Source organism: Conger conger, chromosome 13, assembly GCF_963514075.1.
Source record: "Conger conger chromosome 13, fConCon1.1, whole genome shotgun sequence".
NCBI classification, from domain to species: Eukaryota; Metazoa; Chordata; class Actinopteri; order Anguilliformes; family Congridae; genus Conger; species Conger conger.
The window spans coordinates 40885989-40908201 of NC_083772.1; the positions used below are offsets into that span (position 1 = coordinate 40885989).

At 47.2% G+C, this 22213-nt stretch overlaps 1 protein-coding gene across 1 annotated transcript in view; it reads left to right on the forward strand.

Moving 5' to 3' along the window:
- The window catches only part of igsf9ba (immunoglobulin superfamily, member 9Ba), a 122683-nt gene extending 101431 nt beyond the window's left edge, over positions 1 to 21252 (forward strand). Inside the window, exons 16-21 of the mRNA XM_061218032.1 lie at positions 427 to 588; positions 6014 to 6059; positions 8803 to 8889; positions 12084 to 13652; positions 19140 to 19261; positions 21038 to 21252. Coding sequence (XP_061074016.1) covers positions 427 to 588; positions 6014 to 6059; positions 8803 to 8889; positions 12084 to 13652; positions 19140 to 19261; positions 21038 to 21252 — 2201 coding nt within the window. The remainder of the gene's footprint in view (positions 1 to 426; positions 589 to 6013; positions 6060 to 8802; positions 8890 to 12083; positions 13653 to 19139; positions 19262 to 21037) is intronic.
- The last annotated feature ends 961 nt before the right edge of the window (positions 21253 to 22213 follow it).

Below are 22213 nucleotides of genomic sequence, written 5' to 3' on the forward strand. Positions count from 1 at the left end.
AAGGATTAGGGGGTTCCCTGGTGTCCTGGATAACCTGGCTCTCTCAACCTGTAATCATCCCCCAGTTTAATTGGCAAAAAATCATTGTCACCTTCTCCAACTCCAGTTTCATTGGCAAAGAATCATTGTCACTTTCTCACTCTATACAAAAGTGCTATACAAATGGCAGTTGTTGTTGTTATTATTATTGTGATTCTTAATAATAATCACAATAATAATGATAATACAGGACACCATATGCGTATGACTAAATTTAGTAATAATGTAATCAAGTGGACAAAGTCTTCTATACTAATATTTAGCAAAAAAAGGGAAAAATTGTTCATTTGAAAGAAGATTTGTTCACAGTCAGCACAGGATTCTTTAAAAAGGAGTCCCATCATTCAGGCATTCTTCCCTGACGCCCTGTTTCCTGTCCCTCTCCAGATTTGTTCTCTGCCCCAGAGATGGCGGACGAGGGCCTGGCGCGGCCGGTGGTGGCGGGCATCGTGGCCACCATCTGCTTCCTGGCGGCGGCCGTCCTCTTCAGCACGCTGGCTGCCTGCTTCGTCAACAAGCAGCGCCGCCGCAAGCTCAAGAGGAAGAGAGGTGAGCCCCCGCGGAGCCCCGCTGTGATAGGGGCCTATCCTCCACCGCCCGCGGAGCCCCGCTGTGATAGGGGCCTATCCTCCACCGCCCACAGAGCCCCGCTGTGATAGGGCCTATCCTCCACCGCCCACAGAGCCCCGCTGTGATAGGGCCTATCCTCCACCGCCCATAGGCCCCGCTGTGATAGGGGCCTATCCTCCACCAACCATAGGCCCCGCTGTGATAGGGCCTATCCTCCACCGCCCACAGAGCCCTGCTGTGATAGGGCCTATCCTCCACCGCCCACAGAGCCCTGCTGTGATAGGGCCTATCCTCCACCGCCCGTGGAGCCCCGCTGTGATAGGGCCTATCCTCCACCGCCCACAGAGCCCCGCTGTGATAGGGGCCTATCCTCCACCGCCCGCGGATCCCCGCTGTGATAGGGGCCTATCCTCCACCAACCATAGGCCCCGCTGTGATAGGGCCTATCCTCCACCGCCCACAGAGCCCCGCTGTGATAGGGCCTATCCTCCACCGCCCGCGGATCCCCGCTGTGATAGGGGCCTATCCTCCACCGCCCATAGGCCCCGCTGTGATAGGGCCTATCCTCCACCGCCCATAGGCCCCGCTGTGATAGGGGCCTATTCTCCACCGCCCATAGGCCCCGCTGTGATAGGGCCTATCCTCCACCGCCCATAGGCCCCGCTGTGATAGGGCCTATCCTCCACCGCCCATAGGCCCCGCTGTGATAGGGCCTATTCTCCACCACCCATAGGCCCCGCTGTGATAGGGCCTATCCTCCACTGCCCATAGGCCCCGCTGTGATAGGGCCTATCCTCCACCGCCCATAGGCCCCGCTGTGATAGGGGCCTATCCTCCACCGCCCATAGGCCCCGCTGTGATAGGGCCTATCCTCCACCGCCCATAGGCCCCGCTGTGATAGGGCCTATCCTCCACCACCCATAGGCCCCGCTGTGATAGGGCCTATTCTCCACCGCCCATAGGCCCCGCTGTGATAGGGCCTATCCTCCACCGCCCGCGGATCCCCGCTGTGATAGGGGCCTATCCTCCACCGCCCATAGGCCCCGCTGTGATAGGGCCTATCCTCCACCGCCCATAGGCCCCGCTGTGATAGGGGCCTATTCTCCACCGCCCATAGGCCCCGCTGTGATAGGGGCCTATCCTCCACCACCCATAGGCCCCGCTGTGATAGGGCCTATCCTCCACCACCCATAGGCCCCGCTGTGATAGGGCCTATTCTCCACCGCCCATAGGCCCCGCTGTGATAGGGCCTATCCTCCACCGCCCGCGGATCCCCGCTGTGATAGGGGCCTATCCTCCACCGCCCATAGGCCCCGCTGTGATAGGGCCTATCCTCCACCGCCCATAGGCCCCGCTGTGATAGGGGCCTATTCTCCACCGCCCATAGGCCCCGCTGTGATAGGGCCTATCCTCCACCGCCCATAGGCCCCGCTGTGATAGGGCCTATTCTCCACCACCCATAGGCCCCGCTGTGATAGGGCCTATCCTCCACCGCCCATAGGCCCCGCTGTGATAGGGCCTATTCTCCACCACCCATAGGCCCCGCTGTGGTAGGGCCTATCCTCCACCGCCCATAGGCCCCGCTGTGATAGGGCCTATCCTCCACCGCCCATAGGCCCCGCTGTGATAGGGCCTATCCTCCACCGCCCATAGGCCCCGCTGTGATAGGGCCTATCCTCCACCACCCATAGGCCCCGCTGTGATAGGGCCTATCCTCCACCGCCCATAGGCCCCGCTGTGATAGGGCCTATTCTCCACCACCCATAGGCCCCGCTGTGATAGGGCCTATCCTCCACCGCCCATAGGCCCCGCTGTGATAGGGCCTATTCTCCACCACCCATAGGCCCCGCTGTGATAGGGCCTATCCTCCACCGCCCATAGGCCCTGCTGTGATAGGGGCTATTCTCCACCACCCATAGGCCCCGCTGTGATAGGGCCTATCCTCCACCGCCCATAGGCCCCGCTGTGATAGGGCCTATTCTCCACCACCCATAGGCCCCGCTGTGATAGGGCCTATCCTCCACCGCCCATAGGCCCCGCTGTGATAGGGCCTATTCTCCACCACCCATAGGCCCCGCTGTGATAGGGCCTATCCTCCACCGCCCATAGGCCCTGCTGTGATAGGGGCTATTCTCCACCACCCATAGGCCCCGCTGTGATAGGGCCTATTCTCCACCACCCATAGGCCCCGCTGTGATAGGGGCTATTCTCCACCACCCATAGGCCCCGCTGTGATAGGGCCTATTCTCCACCACCCATAGGCCCCGCTGTGATAGGGCCTATCCTCCACCGCCCATAGGCCCTGCTGTGATAGGGCCTATCCTCCACCGCTCGCGGAGCCCCGCTGTGATAGGGGGCCTGTAAGGCCTTTCTCTCATACCTTCGTCCCCAGAGATAGCTTCACCTGCTGGGTACTTTATAAATGCCACCGCTCGCCTTTCACCTGTGTCACCGGGAGTGTAACTAGGGGCTCTTTCCAATCGCTTATTTTTCACCTCCATCTTCCTGTCCTTGGTCCGTCTCTTGCTCCTCGCTACACGTATCGGAGCAGGCACAAAAGCGAGAAAAGGATGGAATGTTTTTGCTCCTTCAAACGTCAGTTCGAAGCCACGTCACGTCAGTTACAGATGTGGCATAAGCGTGGCAGTTGGTGGATTCGCAGGTCCATCAATTATACGTCACGCTTTCCAAAAAAATACTTCCACAGTCTCCTAACGTTGGCTTCTAGCTCGGAACATTTAACGGGTTGGGATTTCCTTGAAGATGGCGGACCTGGATCGATTTCCAGGTCAGGCAAAGAACAAGAAGATTAGACCAGGACCTAAAGAAAATACCAAGGTCATGAGACTCAGGATTCAGGAGGGTTCATTTTAGGGTTCGAATGATGTGTATACGCCTCTAGATTAGGCTTACATTTCAGAAAATATTCAAGACCGTTCATTCCCTTCCTAAATTATTTGCTGCTGATGTTCTCACTAAAGAAAGAAATGAAATATAGGCTTTGGAAATGGACGTGAAAACAAATACCGTGGACATGACTTTGGTTGTTTTAGCAAATCTAGCAATATAATAAAAGTAATAGCTGTACCTGTTTGAACTTCTATCTTCAAACGGAATATGTGTGCAATGATGTGTTATGGTGGAGTAGAGCTCCCTGTAACATACTAATGACATAATTGCACCACTCACACCGCGGTCAGCCATTTTGAATAATAATTCCCGAAGCCGGTTTTTCTCAGTAGCTGCAGGGACCGTGTTAATGCTGAGGAACAGCGGGGGGTAATTCTGTGCAGGTCACAGGTTTAAATGAGATAATAGAGATGACTGGGCCTGGCAGCAGGTTTGTCAAACAGGATGGTTTCACAGGCCCGAACGAGACAGTAATCTCGTCGAGACAGAATTACCGTCGCTGAGGTTAACCGACGTGATTACACACCATTACTTGCTTTCGAAGATAATTTCAGCACAATTTAAACGGACTGTCACAACATGCTATTAAATAAAACGGTGCATTTTTCGTACACCGCTCAGCATTAATGGTCTTCAAGCTTAGCTCAAAAGGTAGAGTTTATATTGATAGTGATTATAGGGGCCTGCTAGCTGGCTAATTCAGTTAAGGCACCATGCTGCGATATAAAGATGGAATCCAGACCGTGCCAGTGCCAACTGTGGCCAGTGGCTCCATAGGACAATGCCCATAGACAGCCCAATTGGGTGCCCATAGACCGCATGTCAGGTCCACTTATGAAAGGTCTTCCTTCTACTCCACTCTGTGCAAGCTTGGTTGCTGTCTAGGGACTCAGCTGACGACACCACGTGATCCGGAGGGGAGCTCTCCCGAATCGGCAGGGAGGTCTTTGGGCATGAACGCAGCTGTGGTTGCAGATAATTAGACCTTCAAAATTAGGGTGGCAATATTCAACCCCATCTTGGGTGCCAAATTTATGAAAAATTATACAAAACAATTAAAAGATTGTATGACTATGCAAACGAAAGCAGATGATTGTGGGAACCACGTGAGCAGTTCAGTAGAGTCTGTTGTTTGCGTCCAAGCGTACCGATATTCAAATTGTTTTTGTGTTGGTTAAACACAAGCAGATGGATGAAGTCATGTATGCAACTGTACTGAGTGAGAGATGGAAATTATACGTACATTTGCACTCCATCTTAAATAATGGCTTTCCTGTTTAGTCCAGAAGATGTTATTCCTCTAATAATAATAAACTTATTAAACTTATAAACTAATAGGATGTTAACCTGCTTGGCTGGTGATGAGGCCTGCAGTCACCTCCTCCTGGTAAGGATGTGGTCACTCTCCATGACACGCCCCTGAGAGGATAGGCCAGCTGGACTCAGGGAGATATGGAAATGCCGGATTGCAACGGCTTTTTATTTACTTCATCGGACCGGGGAGGAGAGAGAGTGAGAGAGCCGGTATTTTGTAAACAAACCTTCTTCCTTCACCCTTATGGGGTCGGGGTAGAAATAACAGACTGAAACAATGAAAACAAAGTAAACCAAATCCCGAATGCTAGCTTTACGGCTTCGTTTGCAGCTCTGACGCACACAGCTCTCACAAGTGCAGCTCTTTCGAATGGCGGTTCCCCGGGTCTCAGCCACCTACTGCGGAAAGAGCACACATGTTAAAAGCCTGGACTAATTCACAACGTAGTCCAGGTGTGCTGACCAGTAGGCATGGTCCACGGATTGCCCTGCTTCCTTCCCGCAAACCATGCCCATGCCACTTGCCCTCTTCTCTTCCTGTTTTTTCTCTTCTCCATTATTTTTTTATTTAATTGTTGCCTTTATTTGACCAGGAATACCCCATTGAGATCAAAATTTATTTTGCAAAGGGAACCTGACATGAAACACAGAGTTACCAAACAAGACAGACAGTCAAGTTGAAAGTACAACAGTACTTAGATAGACTTGAGGTTAAAAAGCAGAAGCATACTTCTCTCAGTGAGTTATAAATTACATGTTTCAAATTAACCATTGAAATGAATTTGTCAAGTTTATGTATTTTGCTGATTTGTTCCAGCTTTGAGGTGCAACATCTGAAACCCAGCTTTCAGAATTCACTTGAGGTGATAATTATGTGAATTTGTAGTTGGCATACATTGTTTTATGGTTTTATTGCTGAATATGTACCAGTTCATCAATATTATATGGGCAATTGTATTTGTAAGACCAATTCAAACCTAGTCATGTTTTAGCCTCTTCCTTACCCCCGTTTTAATTGATTAAGTGCAGCACGGAGCAGTTGATCCATATGGTTTTGTTGATACATTTAGCCGGTACCATGTATGCAAAAAGACATAAAACTGTGTCTGATTGTGTTGTGTGTTGTGATTTGCTGTTATGATTTGTCTTTCTCATTTCTCTCTCTTTTCTCCTCCTCCAGATCCTCCTCTGTCAATAACGCACTTCAGAAAAAGCATAGAGACGCCGTAAGTTGCCGTATCGAATTTGGGATTCGGATGAAAGGAAGTAAACCTGTGTCATGTGCCCATTGCCATTCTTCTCTCCCTTCATCAGTTGGTTTGCACCATTTTTCTTTGTCATAATATGTGACATATTAATAAAGGACAATGTGAGGGCATGATTACTTAAACAAGAAACAGGTCATTCAGCCCATGAAGGCTTATCCTTTTTCCAGTGGTCTAGAGCAGTGTTTTCAACTCCAGTCCTTGGAATCCACTTGCCAGAAGCGTTTTGTTGTAACCAGGAACTCAAACACCTGATTTAACTAATCAAGGGCATTTTTGCTGGTTTCAATGGTTCAGTCATTAAATCAGAGGTCTGGAGTTGAGAAGCACTGGTCTAGAGTGTGTCCCAGGCGGTGTCAGGCCTTGTCTTGTGCAGTAAGGTTTCTGCTAAGAATACATTCCTAGACCTGGTAATTCTGTGTGTGATATGTTCCTTCATAATTTCCACCTCCACCCTCATGCTGTGCTAATAGATATACACACATAAAACCTTATTTTAATACAATGTATAAATCTACAACAGCATTTAACACTGAAGCATTGAATGAAGCATGTTTGATACTAGGCACCTGTCGTGTTAACCCTGTTTGCAATATACACACTGTTTGTTTGCTAGGTGTGTATGGCGTTCAGATATTTTCAGAATAACTACCAACCAGACATGTTGCTTTTGCCTCTAATATTACGTCTAGAAAAAACTTTTAACTCTTTAAATTATAATTTTATTTTGCCACGTGTCTGTGGAAGTTTTTGGTAAATGTTTGTTAAAATTGTATGAAGAAATTGTCTATAACCATTATTGTAGTAAAATTCATTCAAAGAATCAAGAAAAACATGATTTACTCTTCATTGAGTGCTAATTACTGAGCAGTTTCCCATACAAGACAGAGTATGCATGCCACAATGTTAATAGTTAATGTGATTGTTTCACACTTTCAGGATGCTTGATAATGGCTGTAATATGTTTTACAGTCCTCCAAAGCAGTTGTAAAAATACACAAATGTGTGTTTTGTGGTGGGGAATATTTCGCATTAAATGACTGTGCCGCATTTATCTAGCACAGAAATTACACGCTGTATATACTAACTACCATGCATGTGTATGTGTTTGTGTGAACCAGCCTGTCAAGATTCATGCATTTTTTTGTAGTCAACTGAACAGCCTGTACTCAATAGAAATGCATTGTCGGTGTTGGCAATGATCAATACAGCTTACGGAGACTGACATGTTATGGGAAAGGCACGCAAGCCATGCAAAGTCAATTCATTTATCTCCCTCTCCAGTAATTAAAATATCCATTATGCATATAATGAGACCAGAGAACAATTACGCTGGATAGAAATGTATAATTAATACAAAAATGTAATCTATCAGTGATTTTAGTCACGCTGTATTTTAAGAAGGTCATTTACATGTAATTACGCATTTAGTTTAACAAGTCCGTATCTAGCAAGTGCAAGAAAATTCTCATCTCAGCACTGGCTTCAGAATTACATCTAGGGCCATGGGATTCTTAAGTCCTGGGGACCCCCTGTGTTTGGTGTTTTTTTTGTCTTGCCAATTCTATGCTTAATCGTTGTTACTGAGAACATCACATCGTGTGCTTTTATCATTTTTATCTTCAGTTTCCCAAGATTAGTTTTGGCTCATTACCAATGTTTTTTATCTCTCCTTTCCACAAAGGAGGCAATAAAAGGGACAGATAAGGGGTGAAACATTGCAACCATATTAAGAACCGAGGCATGATTTGAGCTGTCCATTGATTCATTCAGCCAATCGGCCGGGTATAGTCTCCTTAATTCCGCACCCATATACAGAGCAGGGGCTAGCATCCACACTTTGCTGAAAGCTGTCAAAATATTGAAGATAATTAACATATGCAGGTTTAAAGAAAATGAACGTGGTGTTTGATGGAAGCTAGTTCAGAACTAAAGTACAATCTCGGATTTAAGAGTTGAGATTTGGAAATGGACAGGTGTCGAGATTTAGTTGAATTGTTTTCATTCTTTCCCTCTCTCAGAGTGCCCAGCTTATCTCATATGCAACCAGACTTGGGTGCAGTGAACACATATGCATGAACGGGCTAGTGTCGGACACAGCCACCTAATTAGTCTCCAAAAAAAGCCAAAGATTCACTTCACTTTCATTGTATGCGCATGTTAGTACGAATGTACACATACCATTTTAAAACATGAATCAAGTGAGCTGATTTTTTAGCTGAATTTTCAGTCTTATTTATCTCTAAAGAATATTCATTCAGTTGTTTCACATAATATTTGAATGCTTATTGATGCACTGACCTTGTGACCTTTAAGGAATCACCAAATAATTTGACCTTATGCTTTATTCTTTAAGGACTTTTTTTTTAAGATTTCATGTGTAAAAAGCATATTAATTTAATCTTAATGGATTTATCTGGTCCTAATTTAAATTGTAAGAAGTGCACACCTTGTACGTAGGCACAAATCTGTGTGACAGGTAGACCCAGACCAGGATGTGAAACCTTCTCTGCATGTTTGGGCTTTTCACTCTGTGCGCTGTACACTGATTCACCATGACTTAAAAAGCAGTCCGGAGCGGCTTCAGTGGCAGAACCAATGTTCTGGTGTCTCTTGTTCTGTCTCTGTTTACCTGATTTTTTTGGAAGCGTAGCCCCATTGACGGCCAACTCTCCCCCCCCTCCGTGTTATGTTTCCACCACAGGATCCCACTAACCCCCTTGCCTGGCATTGAGCCGTACTGGGAGGGGCCAGACGAGAGCAGCTACAGGCCCCCGCACACCAGCCCTCAGTGAGTCCCCCCCCCCACCCCCCCCCCCCCCCAACTCCTCGTTTAAGCCCTGTGTGCACTGGCTGCGGCAGTCACAGTTACGCTGTGAGCCCCTTCAAAATGGCCGCCCGGCTAATCGGCCGCAACCATAAGCTACTCCCCGCCACCTCCCCTACTTTTTTTACCCTGCTGACGCGAGCCTGCTTTCCCGCTGCTTTTTGAATCTTTGTGCTTTGGCTACTCTTGTCTTTTGTTGCCAGTACTATGGGGGGGTGTACTATGGGCAAATTCCACAAATCTTTCTCCCTGAGACTAATTGACCGTTTCCCTCCGCCTGCTGATGAAACAATGCCCGTCCTGCTTCATGTCGCTTTTCACTGTAAAGCGCTTCAGGAGATCCGTAAAAGTCTCGATAAAAGTACGATCTGTTATTGTCACTTACCTTACGTGGTGCTTCAAGTCTCATGATTTATTTTTGTATGCAAGTATTCCGTGCATACACCGATCAATTGTAGATGTTTGTAGATAGTTAAATTGTGATTTTACAATATTGCTCTATCACTTTAAAGGTACAATAGGTAATTTCGGACTTCTAACGGTCAAGAGAGGAATAACAGCAATGAAAACCTTCAAACCACAGCACTTTATCCCTCCCCCACATGTCAGTGAGCCTTTTTCAATGGTAGGATGGGATGTTTTAACACAAAAATCTGACCTATTGTACCTTTAATTCTCCCCCATCTAGGGAGCAATAAGGGGGGGGGGGTTGTAAAAGTAATCTCAGCCGGAGCAAAGTCATTCTGTCATGTAAGATGTGGAAAGTCCAGTGGTCCGAAAGTTAAAGTTCTGCTGTTTTCTTTCACCCATGTGAAGCCAGTTGATTTCCCTAATTGAATGTCCCTCCTAGCTGAAGAACTGTGCTAATTAGCAAATCCAGGTGATTGGAACAAAATACGTTTACTTTTTGAACCTGACCTTTCCTCAAATGCATCAAAGTGCATTCAAATAGGTTTAGTAACAACAGTAGTAGTAACTACAGAAAGGGATGGTTCATGGTCCAGTAAACACAGGCCTGTAAAACCATGAAAATATGTGCTGGAATCTACAGAGCTATTTGTATGAAGCAATAATTCAGTATTGTAACAGCAAAGCTGATGACACAATTAAGTTCCATCTCTATGCTTCCTTTTTATACTGGCATGTAAAGAATGCTCTTGAGATTTAACTGCAATAAAACGTGCGTGGTCCTTTGCTGCAAACACATCGATATGAAATTATGCTATCATTCGTTCAGTTTATTATTTCAACTGGCAGCTAAATGTAGAGTTTAACATCTTCAGGTACTATATGTCGTTTAGTTGAAAGCTTTATGAATTCACTGGTTACGTATTGATATACCATTATGCACTCCAAAATGTGTTGGATTTTGTAGCAAATGTAATTTGAAAATGTAAGTGAAATTGTTGCAAGGTTTCAGTTAGTTTGAATTAGTCTTTTGTTGATTCACTCGATTTAGCTCTCCTGAAATGACTTCCAGTATTCAGGCTTACAATCAATATTATATTCAGCTTTTGTTAAAAAATAAAAAAAAAGTTAATGCTCCCTCTGCATCTATCTGGAAATCACTGTAAACTGTGCCTTGTATTTGAGAGGGATGTATCAGAAATATAGTATATAGTATATTATAGTGTTTTGTTTCTTCTCAGGAAGGTCCCTGGGATACAAACTTACCACTGTCTATATGAACTTATCATATTGTATTGATCTTCATGGGTATTTTTGACAGACCCTTTCTGTTAAATTAGATCATTCCATGTGTATAATATTCCGATATTTTGTAAAAGTAATTAAAATCTTGGGGCCTTTCCTGCAGAAATGGTCAAACAGTGGCTTGCATTGCAGTTCTGAACAGAACAAATCTATAATTCATTTTAGAAACTACCTAGTTTCACTGAGTATAGACCAGGTTTAGTTTTATTTTGTTATCTTGACCCTTCTTGGCTGCAAGGAGTATTGCTTGGACAGATATTTTTTTCCTTTATATTCACATTGTACTTCTTGAAACAAGTGAAATATAAGGATAGTTGAGATCTTATATGGACTGAAAAAAGCAAAAAGGAATTTGTCTCGTCAAGCAACTATTGTCTTGTTTTATCATAACATACCGTAACATAACATATGCTCACCTTTTCCTACCACTAAAGTTACCACTAAAGCTTAGTTAGCCCAAAAGCTAAATAGTACTACCACCTTATCAAGCTTGGTCTTGAAAACCCCCAGTGTTTTTGCCTCCACTACATGTCCTGGCAAGCTGTTCCATACATTGACCACTCTGTGTGTAAAAAAATACTTCCTAATGTCTGTGCAGAATTTATTCTTTGCTAATTTCCATTCATGCCCCCTCATTCTCCTAACCAAACCCACCCTAAATATTTGTCTGTAGTTCACTTTGTTACTCCCTTTAATGAATTTAAAAGCCTCAATCAAATCACCCCTAAGTCTCCTTTTATGAAGCTTGAAGAGATTAAGCACTTAGGTTTTTCCTCATAAGTTTTATCTTTTATACAAGGAATCAATCTGGTTGCCCTTTATTTTTTTAATGTGTTCCTATAGGTGAGAGTTTATTTAATCCTAGGAGTCAACATAGGTTGTATTCCACCAGTGTTTTCTCCAAACGACATTACATTTCAAACTTACTTTGAAGCATGTCAGCACATCCCATTTGTATTAAGCACCAGAAGGAGGGCATCGCTTGCTGTTGTCGTGGAAACATTCATTTCCCCTTTCCTTGCTTTACTTTCCTGCACAACCTTCATATGCTTTACTTTTATGACGAAAGGCAGGACATTTAAAAAACCATCTACTGTCCATGTAATTGACTACAAGTCATTGGTCTAAAGACAGTCATCAAAACTATATTTCCGAAGCACTAATTGGTCTGTAGTGCTTTTGCCTAACCACATTTTGACAAGAAAAAAATTATTCATGACCTTGCAGTACTGTGCTGTGCAGTGATTGGCAAGCATGGTTGCTTCTCTTAGTCAGGCCTCTAGTGAAAGAGATTGCAATCATCATGTGACCTTCTGGTTAAATGAAGATCAGAGGACTGAAGGACTAAATTAATGAACGAATGACTAAATGGATGAAAAATAATTGAGAAAATTCCGCTCGGCTGATCGGCCTGTCTTTCTCTGTGGTTTCGTTTGCTTCCGCAGGTCCTCCTCCGGCAAAGCGAGCCCCGAGAGCGTGCGTTCCCTGGGCCCCATGTCCGAGTCGTCCGAGGACGGGCGGGGCCTGCACGTGCGGAGGCTGCCCAGCCCCGCCAAGGAGAAGGAGCTCTCGCTCTACAAGAAGACCAAGCGCGCCATCGCCAGCAAGAAGTACAGCGTGTCCAAGCACGAGGCGGAGGCCACCACGCCCATCGAGCTGATCAGCCGCGGCCCGGACGGCCGCTTCGTCATGGAGCCCGGCGACGACGACACCCCGGTCCGCCCCCGCCGCATCGAGGGCTTCCCCTTCGTGGAGGAGTCGGACCTGTACCCCGAGTTCCGCCAGTCGGACGAGGAGAACGACGACCCCGGGCCCATGCCGCCGGTCATGCCCACCCTCCGGCCCCACCAGATCTCCCCCATGTCCTCCAGCCAGGAGTCCTACGCCCAGCCCCCGGCCTACAGCCCCCGGTTCCAGCGGCCCTCGGAAGGTATGGTCATCGGGGAAGGGGGCCGGCTGCAGGCGGTGGGGCAGAGCAGGGTGGCCCAGCACCTGAGGCTCCTCCCCCACCACCACGCCCACTTCTATGGTTACCGCGGCAGCGGCAGCCCCGAGTTCCCGCCCCCATTCTACATGCCTGACATCAGCCCGCGCAGCTCGATCATGTCCTCCCCCCCGCCCTCCTTCGGCTACCCCACCATCCCGGAGGAAGGCGGGGAGGGCGAGGGGGGGGGCTACGCCACGGCCTCGGGCAGCACCCTCCCCCTGTCCCGCACCCCTTCCGCCCGCTCCCCGGAGATCTGGCGCCAGCCCCATTACCCCTTCCCCGGCCTGGAGGGGCCCCGCCTCATCTTCCCCCCGCTCCATTCTCACCGGGACCTCCCCGAGCCTCCCCCCCTCCCCCCTCCTCAGACCTCCCCCCCCGGCAGCCTCCCGTTCCCCCCCTACCCGGTCAGCCTCCCTCTGGAGGCCCTGCCCAGCAGCCTGAGCCCAGAAAAGCCCCCCTTTAGGCCACCCGGCCCCCCGGCCAAGCGTTTAGCTATGCAAGAGGCGCAGAGCCTAGGGCAGCTAAGACACACCAGCCAAGGTCTGGGCGTCCCGGTGTTGCCTTACCCTGACCCCGCCACCCACAGGGCTAGCCCAAGCACAACGGGCGGCCCGGACGCCCGCTGGTATGAGCCCCAGGCCCGGCGGACGGACCCTAGCCTGCATCAGGTGGTCCTCCAGCCGTCCCGCCTCTCCCCGCTGGCCGGGAGCCCCCCCAGCTCTCGAGAGGGCTCCCCGGAGATTGTGGTCCGCCCCCGCCCCCGCCCCGGCTCCGCCCAGACCCCGGAGATGACCGAAATCGCCCTCCAGCCCCTGGCCTCCGCCGCCTCCCCCACCCAGGCCCGGCGGGCAGGGCCCCCCAGCTACCGCTCCACCATGGCGTTTGCCACGGCGGCAGCCAGCTACCCGTCCCAGTCCCCGTCGCCCCCCACGGAGAGCAGCGACGTTTTCGGGCAGATGCCGTCCCAGAGGAGGACAGAGGAGGAGATGCTGCCCTCAGAGCCGTCTCCACACCAGTCAGCTGCAGGGTAGGTGCAGTAGGCCACCAGCGCTAATCCAGCCTAGCGAGGATTCCCCCAATGCTCCCCACTGCTCTTCTGCTTCTTTCTAGAACTTTCTGAACATTTCAGATGCCCAGTTGTAGTTGTAGTTGTAGCAATTACGATCACAAGTTTATTTTCTTACACTGCCAGGTTACTGTGTGGTAGCACTTGGCGTATCACGTAGAGTGTGCAGGCTGAAATCCCACTTGCAGCACTTCCTTTATTAAATTCAGAATGGTGCATAGCCTGAATAGCTTTGGAAAATATTCAGCTGCATAAAAGCTAAAGGAAAAAAACATATATAGACAAAACTTTTGTAAATTTTGTTTTTGATAAGGGCATCTACGTAGCAAAATAACAATTCTAGTTGTGCAGTTCACCTGGTGAAATATAAATATATATAATTGGATATATATAATATATGTATAATTGGACATTTGCCCAGTTTGGTTTCAACAAGTAAATATATAATATCTAGGCAAAGGGTGGAGTTACATCCCTGGCAAAGGACCTTTATTCCTTTAACATGCAGTAGGCATTTTTTCATAATTTACACAGTTCTATTTTACTCCTTCTACCATCACAGGGTGGTGTATAGCACTGGATTCTTTCCATCTTTCCTTCTTAGATGACGTGGATGACTTGTGACGAGCCCCCATAAGTACCCACATCACCCACCCCTCTTCCTAAAAATCTTCTCTCAAATTGCAGAGAGTGATAAACTTTTCTCGCTGCTGGTTGCTGATCTATCGGTATCCTCACAACCTAAGCAATCAGTTGCAGCTTCCATAGCTCTTGTTACTAACTGCTGGTCCAAACAAGGAGACCACAAACTGGTGTCAGCGTGACTGCTGTTATCTAGTTGCAGCTATATAGCTAGTAAGCTGGATGCCTTGTCTTGAGTTTTGAGGCCCTCATAATAAACCTTCAGCCTGCCGATCAGGCAACTCCTGCAATAGCCACTCCTGTGTGCTTGTTCGACCGTGATGAGGTGTTATGACCAGGAAAAGACAGAGAGAACTCTCTTTCGTGTCAAATGCCTGCCACATAAGTGATCACAGGCATTTTGCTGCAATGCAGGTTCCAGGAAGCCATGGTCTGGGCAAAGTGCCCCCTATTGATCCGAATATTGCCTCCCGCATTCTTCCCCAAACGAAACCCCCAGGGCAGATGCCTGTGCTCCCCAGCCACAGTGTTGTATGGTGGAGTTATGACATAGCTGTCGTAAGGGTAATTTATGTCCCACCTTCATTCTGGCATTATCCCAGACTCTTACCCACCTGCTCATCCAGGTGGCCAAGTTAGGACTCTTTAGTGGTGGTTACACTATATCAAGGGTACCATCAACAATTTGGACGCCGACCTCAAAGATGCAATGGATCACAATGTCTGTTGTCTGTATTTCCATAAAGTCCCTCGCCCAGGAGGTTACATCCCTGCTGGAGAAGGATGCTATATAGCAAGTGGAGCCTCTTGTGCAGCAGTGTGTTCTACTCAACATACCTTTAAACCATCCGTGAGCTGAAGAGCTTGGCCTTCATAGTGTCCCCAGGGGCCTGGCAGCAGCTATTGCAAGCCAGAGCAGTAGCATTCCTCCCACATCTGGATGACTGGTTGATTGTCTCCAAACAGAGAACAAGTGGTGCAGGATGCAGCATTCGCACACTCAAAAGGCCTATTTGGGCCTGACAATGAATTATGAGTTCCCTCACACCATGTCAACAAGTTGTCTTCCTGGGGAGGACACTGGACTCTCAGGTTACAAGAGCTTGCCTGTCCCAAGGACATGTCAAGGCCATACTCCACCTGATCCCTCGATGTCAGAGGCGCAAGGTGCTCAGGCTCTTCCTTACATTACATTAATGCCATTTTGGCAGACGCTCTTATCCAGAGCAATGTACAGTTGATTAGACTAAGCAAGAGACAGTCCTCCCCAATGCAGGGTCAAGGGCCTTGCCCAAGGGCCCAACGGCTGTGCGGATCTTATTGTGGCTACACCGGGGATCGAACCACCGACCTTGCAGGTCCCAGTCATGTACCTCAACCACTACGCTACAGGCCACCCATAATTCCTCGATTGCTCCGTATGCTGACTGCGGCATCCGCATTAATACTATTGGGCCTCCTCTCCTTGCATCCAGTACCTCTGCTAGGGGGGAAGCAAACGGATATCTGTATGCATTTTCTCCAATTCCCTTGACCCTAGACAGGGTTAAAAAAAGCAACCATGAGCTTCTGCTGATGGCTCCCAGCTGGCCAGGAAGACCATGGTTCCCTGTGGGAGCTGTGGCACCTTCTAAGGTGGGTAGAAGCTCAAGTGGATGGTCGCAAGTCCCAGATTGTCTGCGACTCTGTTTGGCCTCTGAGCAACATACCAGACATACCAACCAAGATGCAGACATACCAACATGTTTGCTGTCAAAAGATGGATAGGTTTTCTTGTGACTATCTTAGTATGAGTCATCCAGTGCTATGCCACCATCCTCTGAAGGTAGAGGGAATGAAATGGAATTAAATGAATGATATGCGTGTAACTATGGTTTCTGAATTCCTGAGCTCCCTGTGACTCTGAGTCTTGCGACCATGGAGCAGATGGGGGGATGACGTGGGTACCTCTGGAGGCTGCCGTACGTCATCCGTATCACAGCAGACACTTGTTATAAGATCTCGACCGGCACTTAAGCAAAATGGAAAGAATCCAGTACTGTCCTCTGGTGGTTGTCATAGAACTGCAGTTACATCCATACTAAATAGTGCATTGGATTGAGTCGCTGCATTGTCTTTATAATTTGTTTTCTGTAGCAAGTCAAGATTTAATTACCAAATCCCAAATGCAATTCTAACTTAGAACGACCACGTGAGGTCTATTTCTTGATTTGTAGATTTGTAGGTGTGTGATTTCTATATACATTTGTTCATGTTATGAGCTAATAATTCACAGTCGGCCTCTGCCCCATTTTAAACATCAAACATATAATGTGTGTTTCCATGATGTCTGATTGACCAGCCTCACCTATCATCTTGAAATCCCATTTGCCACATTTGTGGGTTTACTGTATACTGTATATCTCCACAAGGGGCTTGGTTCACTCAACATAAGCTCTCAAAGCATAGTATTATTCAAAGTGGAGCTTGAATCCTGTTATAATGCATTCAGGTCAGTCTAAGTCCTCGGAAATGGTGGGGATCACTACAGGAACCCCAAACTCCCATTTTTTGTTTTTCCCTTTTTGACACAAGAGATGGCGCTCTCACGTCTCCACATCAGTTCAAGTTAACAAGCTCATTATACTGTAACTTATTAATTCCTAGGACTAAAACGTACACCCATGGAGGCCCCCCCCCCCCCCTGAAATTAGTGGCATGACCCACCACCCATTCCCCCAACGACTCCCTCTAACCTTCCACCCTCCCACCTATCCCCCACCCCCAAAAATCCCAGACCTGACCAGGGGAGGCTCGAATATTGAGGTCATTGCTGTCAGCCCTCGGCTCTCAGCTCTTCTCATCTGTTGTCTTCATCACCTCAGTCAGAGCCACTGGCGGTACTGACGGCTTTACCTGCTTTGTTTTTTTTTTGATTGATCTCAGCTATCTGGGCAGCGTTGCTGTGACCAGGTCCTCTCCATCGCAATAGGTAAGGGCTGGATCCATGACTGCGAGGGGAGGGGTCCAGCAGATTCCGAATACGTCCTTCTTTAAAGGGGAATACTATACACGTCCATGGCTCCTCATTTACTAATGTTTGATTTTAGTTCACTTACAGTGAACGAGTGAATACGTATAACTCAAAGTTACAATTTCATTCATTTCGAGGTACATTATTATTATTCTGCAGTCTTAAATGGCATGTCTCAAAAAGAAAGTTGACCAAATTGTGATTCTGTATGGAGATACAATTATAAGGTACATACTAAAGTTAATATTGCTATCAGTAATTTGCTTGTAGCTAGTTGCAAATCCCAGCATGCAAAGCCTGCTTTTCTGTGGTTCTCATGTTGCCGTGTTTTACTTATAGATTCATAGTATTGATTTGTAGGCAGACATTGATGGACATTATGTTCATCATATGCCTCCTGCATCTTATTCAAAAAAATCCATCAATCAATCGACTATTTTTGACTGCAGAACAGCATATGTTCAATAGTGTATAATGGCTTGTGTCAGATCTGAAATCAATGGCATAAGCCCATGTCAGTAAACTATTAGCCTGGTCTCTAAAGATCCCACTATCAAATGTGCTTCTTAGATATTCCCCTTTAAAGCCATGTTCCATGTGCCAAAAATGCCATGCATGCCTTTGCCAAATATTGCCCTCCAATTCCAGTAAAGAATCAACTAGATCTCCGAATAAATTCTCTGTTACATTTTCTTCCTTGTTGTCCAAGTGCATTAGTCGATTTTAATTTTATTTTTTGTTCATTTTATGTGATTGTTTCCAAGCGGCCATTCCCCCCCCCCCTCCCGCCATCTCTCCCCCTGTCAGCATGGTGAAGCCATTGTAGACAGTGTCCCTGTGGACTGGTGCATACTGTATTGCTGATGCTGTGTCGTCCGGTCGTGTATCTCTCCTTCTGTGTCTGTTAACGGCCCTCCTTTCTCCACAGCCCCTGTTGTAGCCTCCCTGTAATGGTGCTTCTTTCTGTCTCTTGGTAGAGTCTACGACCTCATGCGAATACATAACAATTAAACAGTTTTCACAGTAGTGCGGTCCTTTACTCCACTGACTCCGGTATACTGCACTTTTTGTAGAACCAGCACCCGGTTACATTTGACACTGAGTTCAGCGCATTTCTTTCTGTAACTTTCTGGAGTCAGTGACCTGCACACAGTATCTCCTAGTTGGCAAACTCTGTCCCAAAACAACATGAGAAAGAATAGGATGTGCATAGTAATGTGGACTTTATTTCACATCTACTGATATGTATCAGGATATTGCTTATAATATTGCTTACGTACTTTTTATTGTGAGTTCAACAGGTCTCTGTTTAATCCTTTCTATAAATGCCTAAAATGTCTTTAATCAAAGCTAATCTAGTAAATAGTTAATCTAAGATAATCTAAGTGAATGGTTGCATCAGACGTACATTTCTTAACATGTATTGAGTAATATTTACACATATTGTGCATTCATGGCGTCTCATTATACTAGCCCTTTTTACATAATAGCACTTTTTAGAGGAAAGTTGTTGCTGGTTCAGTCATGTCAAAAAGCACAAAAGCTGTCTGATGTATATTATAGTTAATGTCTTGTATGATTGCATAACTGCATGTTTCATATGGTACAGGGGCCAAAGATATGACAGGGAAGGAACATGAGAGTATGCATGATCTGCATCATGGACAGCAGACAGCGGACCAGAGTCCATCTGAATGGAGTGCTGCCCCCTGGTGGCTGCAAAAAAAAAGAAAAAAATCAGAAGTATAAGTTTGCTTTTATTTGTCTTCTTTCTTTAAAAAAAATAAATCAAGAAAACATCTAGGTGCTTTGAGTGCTCCTGCTGGGTCTGAGAGCGTCGACGCACTGAGGTACCGACACGTTAAAAAAGCCAAGAAGATGGCCACCAACCACTCCAAACCCAAGCAGAAACCAGGTGAGTCCTTGGAAACTGCCGGTCTGTTTTTGTTGTGACTGAGCTAAATGTAACATGCTTGTCAAAATTGAATATTTTTTTCTTGAAGTGATAATGGGCCAAGCAGCAGTACGCTCACAGATAAATCGTACAACTTTCACCATCTTATAACAGTGATCTTCATTCCTGGTCCTGGGAGTCCGCGGGGTCTGCTGGTTTTTGTTTTCACCTTCATATCAGCAGGGCTATAGTCAAGCCCAGCTTAGTCTAGTCCAAGACAAGTGCAAGACCAGGAACAGTCATGATCAATGGAGGTGAGAAAGCGGGGTTGAGACCAAGTAAAGACCAAGTCCAAATGAGGTTGAGGCCAAGTCAAGCCCGAGAAAGAATGCCAATGGCTATTCTGAGTGAATAAGGGCATATTCATCTATGGATGCTGTTTACTGGTAATGATAAAAATAGAACTGAAAGTAATAATAAATAAAAAGGCAGAACAAGCACCATAAATGCTGAGAACAATATCAGCAACCTATTCAGACCCAAGAAACCAGGTGATGTAAGTTAACAATGCAATCGACTGCTTCGATTCATCAATCAAGTGCCAAGTAGCTCCAAAAACCAGCAGACCCTGTGGCCCACCCTTGCCAGGAATGGTGATCACTGATCTATAGACTACAGGACCGGCTGGAATTTTAAGGGAGGCTTTGACGGAGTGACTACACCGGAAGCTCAAAGAGTCACGTGGCCATGGTGAGGGATTGTGGGTAGTAATGCAGAGCTTCATGTCTTGCAGGGCTCAGTCAGATTGTATATAAGCGTCAGGTGATTCTGACCACCCAGCCACACGCCACCGCAGTGTGAGAAGGTAGTATCGCCCACCACCCTGTCCCTCTGTGGCACTCCAGTAGCATAGCTATGGAGTAATGGACTCCATTATGGCTCTAACCCCAGTACCACCCCTATGTTCACCATGCTGAACCCTGCCACAGCTTCTGGGCCCACCATCCTGTCCCTCTGTGGCACTCTGGTAGCTGTAGCAGCACGGGAGCGATGGTCTCCATTACGGCTCTAACCCCAGGTCCCAACCCTTCTGTTCGCCTAGCTGAACCCCAGAGCTTTCCTCACCACGACTAAAAAACATCAGTAATAACCCGCTGAATCACGTAACTCGACATCCCACACTGTCCCATTTCCTAACTTGCGGCGATCCGATAATAGCTGTGCCTTGTTGTTGATTGCCTGCAAGCTGATGCCGTCACCGAGAGATCTAATAAGGTAAATATGCTCTTGGGTGACTGTCAGCAGGCTGACGTTAGGACCCACTGTCTTTATTGGAGATTGCTAAGAATCACGGACACGTGGTTCAGTTCTCTCCCACTTGGTAGCAGACCTCGGTGAAATACTCAACTGCTTTGGATTCATCTACAAATCTGCACTTTACTGTGCTTGTCTGGTGTAAGGGAATCTATGAACGGCTCTCAAAAAAGTGCAAACCTCGCCTTCTGGTCCTCTTATTTGGCTCAATTGCACTAGGCAAGATCAGTCGAGCGTAGAACAGTATTTGAATCCAAAACGTTTGCATATTTGACCTGAGTCTGCTTGGTAGATTGACATGACCTCACCCCACCCTCCCTTCCCACATGTCCTGCCACCCCATTGTGGGTGGGGTTCTTCAACCCTCAAACCCCCCTTCACCCCCTCCTCCCCTTTGTGTATTGAGGGTCCCCCTTCCCCCGACTGCATTGAGGGTACACTGATGCCACACCCCCTCCCCCCCTGACACCGCTCTCCCCACAGGTGTGTGCATCTCTCAGACCGGGCAGCTCCACGCCTCTCAGGTTCTCCAGCCCGAGGAAGCTCTCTACCTCCGCAAGAAGAAGAAACGGTCGGCCAGGCAGGACCCCTACGCCCGCCTCTCCGCGCTCCTCTACCGGCGGCCCCCCAGGGAAGACCAGAGGGCCATCCTGGCCAGCATGGACACCGCAGACCTGGACAACATCTCCCACCTCTGAGGCCGGGCATCACCACCCAGCCCAATGGAGACTGTGACCCTGTTACCCTACACTGTCTGCAGTATCTAATCCCCATCCGACCCACACCCTAACTGTCAGCTCCACCGATTTTCCTTTCATTGTCGTTTTTTCTCGATCATTTCAAAGGAGTAATTCCCCCTCTCTCCTCGCCCTGTCTTCCTCAAGTTTTACTCCAGTGCAAAACGAATGAAATTGAAATCCATTTAAAAGTACCGTAAACATGAGTTCTGCCAGTAATACACCGTGCTTCAACATTAGCCCGAAGGGACCATATTGCTGATTGAAATACACTAGTTACAGCATCCAAGCCAAGAGGCCAGAATATACCCCTGGGTTCTTTTAAAACTGTCTAGTCTCCTTACGGGAGAGACACAGTCTTAGAAACCACACATTGGGAACATGGGAAAATGAAACAGTGGGGAAAAGAAAATAATTGTGGTCCATTGTAAATTGAACAAAATGGAGTCATTGTGATTTAAAGGCATACTATGCAGGATTTTTAGCCTTGCAGTGGTCCTGTGTTTACAATCAAAGAAGTCTCCTCCTCTGTCTTCAACCCTACCCACTCACCTCCGTTTTTGTATTTTATATCCGTTTTTATACAGTTTTTATTTTTATATCTCCGTTTTTCAATAGCTGTCACCGTCGTGGCAAAAACAATTCCAAGGTTGGCTTTGGTTTTTGGACGAGCCCTGTTGGCTTGTCATTTCTCTTCGCTGTGCTACTTGACCTCCGCCATTACTCTGGAAACTGATCCCACCCCACATGCTCTGTAGCCCCACAAAGAGCCTCACACCAAGAAACATCCCCAACATCTCTTAGAAGAGGAAACACAGGCAGAAAAGCAAAGATTTGGCATATGTGCAAACTGAGCTTGCCAGTGCATCATAGATATGACTGAGCATGGTTATTTTATGAAGTTATCAAGGTAATAATCCAA